Genomic DNA, 9,576 nt, shown 5'->3' with positions numbered 1-9,576 from the left:
AAAGAATTTCTAATGATTTCAGAAACTGCCTTTAACTTTCTTTTTCATTTTTCTACGACATACAGTATAGTTCTAATTATCCTGACCAAACCCGATCCAGATAACTGGGTAATTTTAAAAAATGGTTTTGAGAATGCTTTTAAGTAACTTCCCTTCACACTTTTTCCAGGCTTAAGATTGGCAATTGCAGTAATGCCTATTATAGCATATAACGAATAAGGTATTTAAAAACCTTAGTTTTTTAAAAAATTTCAACGAAAATTGTTCTTATATTAGAAATTACTTGCCACCCACACTCACCTTAAAACTGGGGGAAAGACCGTGAGGTTTTTTTCAAGGTCACCAATGGACAAAGGTTCTACCCCTTTCAGAGGCTTTACCCAATATCATCCAAAAGATGAAGATTGAAAAAAATAATTTAGGTTTTGAGAAAAGTTGACTCTTTTAAGTTCAAATTGTGATATAGATGTAAAAAAAAGTTCATTTTTAAACTAAACAAGAGATATAGCAATTTAGAAAGTAAAAACAATAAAGATATAGCTATAATAGAAAGTAAAAATGCTCCAGTAACAGCCTATTGTGGACCCTGGGTCATGGAAATTATGGCTCCACAATTCAGTGACCTGTGGCAGAAATGAGGTCAGAATTGCTCACTGGCCCCCCTTTCTTTTCAGGCTAGCTAGTATCTATCAATCTGAAGCCTGGTAGGCTTTAATTTTCCATCAGGTATGGAACCTCAGTCTTTCGCAATGAAAAGCCACTACTTTAAACACTGCACCATTGCGGCTTATTAATAAAATATACAAATAACAAAAAGTTTCCATTTATTATTTTATAATATCAGCACATACAAAATAATAAAAGACAGCCATAAAATAATATACAATGCACAAAATTTTCACTTCTACCTGATACAACTGTATTGAGAGCACTCAGTACTAGTCAGCATGGGAAATTTTATAGCAGCGAAACAATGTCTTTCGACAGGAGAATGCACCCGTATTTGCCGAAGGTGTGTATCACGCCCATTTTGATGGTTAGACAACACTGCTATCTGCACAAGATAAGTCCGTATAGGTTGCCCATAAGAGTCTTTTAATGGAATTTTAACCCATCCACTTGGTTCATTTAATTCTACAACTTCAATTTCTTGTAAATCATGGAAATGTGTTCCAGCTCGAACAGAGACTCTGGCAAACAATATTTAGTTCATAAATTAAATTAATATTATAATATATAGTAATATACTAACTTGCAGTAATAGTAATACAGAACATACAGTAAAAATCTTTGCAGAAAACTGAAATATTTTTAGATTATGTTTATTATAACTAATTTTTATCTTAAATTTCTTGCGAATAATGGAAATGCATTTTAACTTAAATAGAGACTGAAAAAAATATTTAGATGTTTTCATTGTGTAGTTTAAAAACATGCAGTTAATTTCCCCGTAAAAAAGTGATAATTTTTTAAACTATTATTAATAGCAAACTACTATAAATAATTATATAATTAATTTAACTGTTGCATTTTTTCCAAGTTTTGAAAATGCATTTAAAATCTAACAAAAATTCTGCAAACAAAGTAACTGTTAGGAACACTTCAGTTCACTAACAGTTTAAAAATTATAAAAGTTTTAAGTGGATAAGTTCAAAAAAGTACATAACTGTATTTTTTATATACAAATCTTTTACAGGATTCCATACACATTCAGTAAAATTCTGTCTTTCAGAATTTGTGAACAATCAAGAAAAAACTTATTGTTATAATTTTATATATCTAGACAGCAAATAAATACACCTAAGCAACAATACTGCGAAATGTTCTAAGATTGACTCTTTATGTTAGAAACAAGCTTGGAGTAACTTTTGTTAACAAATAATGACATAAACTTATAACTAACAGCCAATTTTAAAGAAATATGAGTAAAATTTCAAAAATGTATGAAAATTAACTTTAAAAAAGAAATAAACCAACTAAAAAAAAGTTTTAGATTATATTACATACTAATTGATTTTAAGCAAAAATAACTATAGGAAAAAAAACAGATTAGAAATTGAAATCAATTACTGTTAAAAAAAAATTATTATTAAAAAAAAGTATAATATAACACTAAATTTTTAATCAGAAACATAAATTTACCTATTGGGGGTATAGCTTTCATCCAGTTTGTAATCAGCATATAAATAAATATCTTGTATAGTTGTCTTTTTTCTAAACTGAATGTTAATTAGGTGAGGCTGGGGACCATCAGATTGCCAATATGTTTCTAGCCATTTATCTCTTAACTGATCGACTCCAAATCCTTTAAAAATGCAAACATCAATTTAAAACACCAATAAATATAACACAACATTATTAAACAACAAAAATTAGAGTAAAAAAAGAAATTTTAGCAAATTTTCAGACAAAAGACCTAAATTCGCTATCACAAAATTGTTATAGACTGAAACACCACAAACTTAAAACTTATATAAATTAAGCTTATCCAAGTTAGAATATAATAAAAAAAAAATCTGTATCAAATAATATTTGGAAAACAAGTTTTTGCCTACCTACTAATAAATCACTTGAAGTGATGTACAATAGTCGAAATTTAGAAACGAACAAAAAATGTGCTTTCATGCAGTTTGGGGAGGGCGGATCTAAAACGAGTGATATGACCAGATAATATCAACAAAAATGTTAGGTAAATTTCAAATCCTTTTAATAGACCATAAAACCTATGAATCTAATTAAAAAATTGAAATTTCATGTAATAAATACACTTCCATTTATTGTATACATACTTGTATAAATTTAAAAATTATTTTAAAATATTGATTTTGCTATGCTGCAGGGTGAATATCATTAAAACCTTTACATAAAACATACTAGATTCACAATAATGTATTTCCTTTTTGTATTGAATTCGTAGGATTTTTTTTTCCTAGTAACATTCATAGCAGGGCATGAAATTTTAATTCTAAAGATAATAGCAAGACCAGTGGCGTAGCTAGGTAACCAAGGGCCCTGGTTCAAATTAAAAAATGGGGCCCCACTGCTATGTAAACTGATTAGGTTTTATCAATTAAAAATATGAAATATACAAATACTTTAAAAATGCTAAGCTACTTAAGCTCTTTTTTGTGCACTGCAGGGCAGGTAATAAAAATATTAAACAGTAACAGCATAAATTACAATTAATACTTGGTGTAGGTTTGGCTAATAAAACGAAATAGAGAAGATTCAAGGGTTTATTATATAAAGGTCGGGCCTACCAACTGACTAAATAACAATTATTTTTAAAAAAATTTCCTAGCTTTAGTTTTCACGAAAGTATCAAAGACTTCGTTTAAATCCAGGCGTGATGCGGTTTTGTTTTCAATTGCTATTAGCGATAAATGTCGGAGTGGAGTTTGGCCCATATTATTTCTTAAATAATTTTTTATTATTTTTAATTTTCTAAATGACCTTTCAGCTGTTGCAGAAGTGACAGGAATTGTAAAGAATAATAACATTGCTGTAAATACTTCCGTTAGGTCGCATTCTAGCACTCCATATTTGATCATTATTTCCTTACATAATTGGTAAACAGTCCATGCTTGAGTTAGTTGTGGTAAAACTAGGTGGTAAATATTAATAAATTGAAGTGAAAAACTAGGGTCTATTATATCTGAATATTTTCTTTGGAATTCGTCACACTTTTGTAATAAAGTTACTTCACCAGCATGTAATAAAAATGTTGGTGTTAGAAAATCGAATGTATGACAGACTGCACTCATACCAATAAAACGTGTATCTAATTGAGATATTACTGTGTCTAGTACATTATTGAAAATCTCAATTTTGAATATTTCATTCTCGGTTTGGAAATCGGTGATCAGCAGCTAATTCATCAAAATGTTTTTTAACTTTTCTTTGCCTTTTTTCTTGAAAATGGGTATCAATACCATATTTTCTTGTAGTTTCACTGGCTTTGCACTTGAATAATTCGTAATCATTTCTATAAATTTGCAACTTTGCTTTGGTCTCTGCTAAAACTTTACTCTCCTCGCCCAAATTGATGTCGCATTTTGGTAAAGTTTTGGATGCATAATTGATGTCGTTCAATACACTGTGCATGAATTCGCAAAGCAACACGATCTCGAAATTTAGCATTTTTGTTTTAATACTCTCTGCTTCACTACGCTCATCTTTATTAGGACTCTTTAGAACTATTTCTGATAATGCTTTGATAATATCAAAATGACGAAGTTTTATACAGACATCGTATTGACCCTACTGGACCATCTTGTCGGATTTAGTTTTTTTAGAGTGGTGTCCGATTCGCCAGTGAATTTTGACTGTAGATCCCAACGTTTGATGCTGTTTCCGAAAAAGTTATACAAATCTTGCAACGTTGCGAAAAAAATCTATATTTCCACACAACTGCTAACGGCATCATTTATCACCAAATTTAAATTATGAGTGGCACAATGTACGTACTCTGCGTTAGGCTGGATATCCTTAATATGTTTTTGTACACCATTATACACACCACTGATCACACTGACTCCATCATAGCCTTGACCGACACATTTTTTTAAATCAATATTTTTGTCGATAAATAATGTTGTCACTTGGTTGACTAAATCTACTGCGCTATGTTTGATGGCTGCATAAAAGCCTAGAAGCACTTCTTTTACTTCTATATCAATTGGCTGTCCGTTTTCCGATCTGGTTATTACTGCATACCTCACAACAATGCTTAGCTGATCTACCCTCGATATGTCCTGTGTCGTATCCATTATGATGGCAAAAAACGGTGACGCTCTAATTTGTTCTAGTAGATGGGTTTCGAGTTTGGTCCCCAAGCTCTCAATCATTTCATTTTGAATTGTTGCACTCAGATATCTTGTAGATCCTAAAAACATAAAAAAACACAATTTCAAAAAAGTCCTGATATTAAACAGTTAATAATTATAAACAAAATAAAACGATAAAAAAAACTTAGAAATAATTATTATTACCTTTGGGCATATCCAAAACTTGCCGCAAAATGTGAGCATATCGGGCGACAAGCTCTACAAAGGACAGAAAATTTCCGTGGTATCCTTTCTGACTTAAGTCTTCTTGATGTCCTCTCAAAGCCAAAGAACTCTTTGCTACGGTAAGTATGCTATCGAATAACCTTTGAAGAACCATTTTCCAAAATGATGCTTCTTTGCAAATTTTATTTTCAAGTTCCTTGTCGATAGTATTATTATCGGTTTTTTTTTCAAAATTTATACACAGCACATGCTTCCGAATGGCCACTCGAACAACTGTGTTGTTTAATTCTTTCCGATAAATGCTTCCAATCTCAAATTCCCGTACACCAAACATTATTCCTTTGTGAAGCAAATAACCAGCAGGGTTGACAATAGGCAGCGTCTAGTATTTTGGAATAACACAACCAAAAACGATTAGCTGGCCCATATTTAGAACACGAAACGTAGTACGATTTTGAAAAACACCTATTGTTCTGGTTGATGTCTGTTGGAAAAGGTCCTGAAATCTGTAAAGGCCCCATATCAAGAATTTGACGTTTTTCGTTATCACTTAATATCTTGTTCGAGAAGTTTCCCAAGTCATAAGAAGATTTGTCGTACACATTTTCGAAAAATGTAGAGGTCTGTGGTTCCTCCAAACCCTCCGCTCTTATGTGTGTCATGCAAACATCATCCACGTTCACATGATCGGCGGCGGAGGTATCTCCAACTGCAATAATTGTCGAATCTTCTTCAGTAGGCTTCTCAACCAACACTGCAGTTACCACATTATTTGAGTCACTATCAATAGAAATATTTTGGCCAGATGTACTTGCAGAAGGCTGACTAAAAAACTTGTCAATTTTGGACAATGTTTGTTTACTATCTTCTCTTTCTTGGCATTGTTTGCGTTTAAATGCACCACTGGGTTTCTTCTTTTTATCCATAATTTTAGTTTTCCAATTTATTTAAACAATACAATATTAGATTGTGCTCGAGTAGGTAGGTACTCACTGTTCACTGACGACGTTAAAAGTAAAATAAAAGGAAGGAGAAACACAATGATACCCTACAAGTGTCGTTGGGGAATCCCCGGGAAAAAAATTATCACCGTTAGTGTTACCACATTTAATGGTGGAAACTGTAATGGTTGGCAACTGTTTTGCGACCTTTTAAGGCGCACTTGGCGCATTTTGTCATCCCGCCGGAGGGATGCGAGAGAGAAAAAGGTAGATGTATGTTTGATATAATCGAAAGAGGGTCTCCCTTGGTATTCCAAGAGCTGGAAGCTCTTACTGCAAAACAATGCCTATTTCATTTGTTTTTAAATAAAGTTAAGTTTTATTGTTTTAAAAATCTGGTCTTTCTTATTTATTGGAAAGAAAGGCATTACAGAGACCATGAACAATCTCCTGCCCGCGGACCTGAATTAATGTACCTAACTGCAGGTGACTGGCATTTTTTCATGATATTTCGCGTTATACAATGAGCTGTAGCCGAAATCTATAGATTTGACACGAGTTATTGACTTAACGGACATCAATATGAGTGGTAAAATCGAACCACTATATTGACCAGTACAGAAAAGTTTATTGGCATTAGCTAAATTACTCCTGATACAGCATTAATTTTTTAACCGTTCTCGAAAAAAAAATCTTAATTCGAATTCACAATAAAACGTACATCGATGAATAATAAAACGCACATATCACTATCCGTCAAATTGACAACACTGCCAACCTACAGAAAGAATTTAGGGGAATTCCTTCATCAACATGTAATAAAAATGTTGGTGTTAGAAAATCGAATATATGACAGACTGCACTCATACCAATAAAACGTGTATCTAATTGAGATATTACTGTGTCTAGTACATTATTGAAAATCTCAATTTTAAATATTTTTTCTNGAGGGCCCCGGGGCACTGCCCCGTCTAGCCCCTAGGTAGCTACGCCACTGAGCAAGACCAAAATTTTTGCTCATCATTATTTCAAATTCATGAAAAATATGAATGACTTTTAAATTGTTAATGGATGTAGTATAAAGAACTACCTGGGAAATTTTTTTATTGCAATAACAATAATAAATCAAAATAAGGTTGTCAGAGGGTTTCAAAAACAACTGTATATGAGTGAAAAGTGGGCAACTCAGCATTTTTTGTTCTAAATAGCCTACGGCAGAATCAAGCCAACATTGTTACAGAGTTCTTTTAGAAAGATTTTGTATTTGGGAAGCAAAAAAATTTGGTTTTATTTTCTGAAGAATTTTTCAAAAGAACTTTTCTCTCCTGCAGAATTATTTTCTGAAGATGCCTTTTTTGCATAACAGAAGGAGAAGAAACTCTTGTGATTTTTCTATTCTCTTTCAAAATTAAAAGAATTCCATAATGCCTGGCTTGAGCTAGAATTACAAATTGATAATATAAAAAGTAATTCTGAAGTTATGAAAATTTAAAGGATTAATTTCTCTAGAAATGAAATTTTTTCTTTATCAATTTTTAAAAATAAAAAAAAGAACACCATATTTTGCATTTTAATAAAATTTGACTGTGAGTGGGGATGGAAAATTTGTGACAAATTCAGATTTGTAGCAAAACAGTTAATTCATTATTGCAAGAATTGCAGGTACAGTCAATCTCCCTTTTTCTCTTTCGCGCTGATTTTATTGAAAGTAGTACTCTCGTGCCACAGGTACTGGGTTTGAATCTTGGGCCAGAAAACTCTGCCTTTCATCCCATTAGTGGGTTGATAAAATGAGTACCGAGTATGCTTGGAGACTAAACACTGGGGGTTCTGTGTTCGGCTGACCACCCAACCGGAGCATCTGCTCCTACACTACAGAGCCTAAGGCCAAGAAAACTGAGAGGGGCACAGTAGATCTTGACCATCTATGGGCTGTAGCACCACTGAGTTTAGTTTTTATTTAAAAAATGCCAATGTCTTCCATTGTACAGTAATTACTATTAATATTTTCATGATTCTTTTTAAGATGTGAAGTTTGAATCGCACATTCATTCAAGTAATCACTTTTTAACACGCTCGGTTTACACCGACGTCATTATAAATCCATGCAGTGCTTAAATCATTTTTTTTATAGTTATAGATACAACACAAACTTTTTAAAAAAAAAAAAAACTGTGGTGTTGAATACAGTTTTATTACATGTGAAATTCAATTTGCACAATTAATCACTTACTTTTAATAACACAATCTCACAGTTTTTTGTTGACTTTTTGGTAGTTATTGCTACTAATTTTTACATGGTTTCGAAAATTCTTGATATATTTCAAACAATATCGGAAAATTCAAATCGTAGATTACAGTATTTACTTTTCATCATAAAGATTCTATCGGTTTTTGCCAGTTATTGCTATTAATTTATACATAACTTTTAAAATCCAATGTTTTTAATATCATATTTTTTATTTAAACTAGCTTGTTATCACAAAATTTACATCAGAGCAACCCCCTTTGGAAGATGAGAGTTGGAAGAGTCCAACTCTCGCCATTTTGTCCCCTATCTTACTTTTTCAGCAGCTACTGACACGGATTTCATAATTTTCAATTTTTCTTAATTTAATGATTTACAAAACGCCAAAAAGGAAATAATAAGTGTGTTTTGTACCCTTCAAAATAACAGAATATTACTTATATATTACCTATACTATAATATCAGCATATGTATTTTTTCTATGTAATTGGAAAAAAAGGTAAATACAGTGTTTATTCTATATGCACAGGCATTTTTTTTTTTCAAACACAAAGCGCTTCTGTTATTTTAAACAAGTAATATATTGGTTTTATATGAGTAACATATTGGCTCTAAATAAGTAACATATTGGCTAATATATACATGACTTAGACACAAGGAGAGGAGAGACAATAATTACAGTTTCAAAAAGACCATCAACTACAACTAAACACCTATGGGAACCAGGCCCAAAGAAAAGGTGGAAGGACGATGCTATTTATGACTTGAAAATAATGAAGATCCGTAAGTGGAGGGAGAAATCAAAACCGAGGGTTGTATGGATAGAATAGAGTTGTGGAACAAGACAGGGCACACAGAGGGCTGTAGAGGTATAGATGAAGAACCTATTAATATAGGTTACTATTAAAAATATATCCCAGAAAGATATTAGTGTTACAGAGGTTTGTTGCAGAAAGACTGAAAAAATTCAGCAACAAGGCTAAATAGGAAAAAAAAAATTGTTGCTTGATTTCAAAACACTTCCAGGTGCTGCTGCATAGAGACACAGTAATCTAATCAGTTTAACTAAGTAGCAATGATAGATAAGCATAAACAAATTTTATTTAAAACCCAACAATTCAAAGCTCTCTATTTTAAATCTCAATCTTAAAGCCCCCTAATCTTTTTCTATTCAAAGAAAATAGAAAAAGATTAAACATACTCCCTAGCACGGCTCGAAAAACCACCCGTCCTCAGCGTTAAAAAATTTCCCGCGGGCAACGAATTTCTCGAATCCGACGTCTGTGCGGACGGCCATTTTCCCGTTAATGTTGGTGATACATTTTCAATTTTTGTTATCTTACAAGAGTCTAGCGCCTCACTTCTAAAATGACCC

At 32.2% G+C, this 9,576-nt stretch overlaps 1 protein-coding gene across 6 annotated transcripts in view; it reads right to left on the bottom strand.

Moving 5' to 3' along the window:
* Nucleotides 1-807: 807 nt before the first annotated feature.
* Nucleotides 808-9,576, bottom strand: part of LOC107440555 (anaphase-promoting complex subunit 10) — a 15,084-nt gene continuing 6,315 nt past the window's right edge. For all 6 annotated transcript variants that reach the window (XM_071178600.1, XM_016053511.4, XM_071178598.1 and 3 more), the window contains exons 3-4: nucleotides 2,143-2,305; nucleotides 808-1,190 (exon numbers count right to left, since the gene is read on the bottom strand). In XM_071178600.1, coding sequence (XP_071034701.1) covers nucleotides 905-1,190; nucleotides 2,143-2,305 — 449 coding nt within the window. In that variant the 3' untranslated portion in view covers nucleotides 808-904. The remainder of the gene's footprint in view (nucleotides 1,191-2,142; nucleotides 2,306-9,576) is intronic.

Source organism: Parasteatoda tepidariorum, chromosome 3, assembly GCF_043381705.1.
Source record: "Parasteatoda tepidariorum isolate YZ-2023 chromosome 3, CAS_Ptep_4.0, whole genome shotgun sequence".
In the NCBI taxonomy this organism is placed as follows: domain Eukaryota; kingdom Metazoa; phylum Arthropoda; class Arachnida; order Araneae; family Theridiidae; genus Parasteatoda; species Parasteatoda tepidariorum.
Note: the sequence above shows the minus strand (reverse complement) of the source record. Positions and strands in the feature narration are given on the sequence as shown.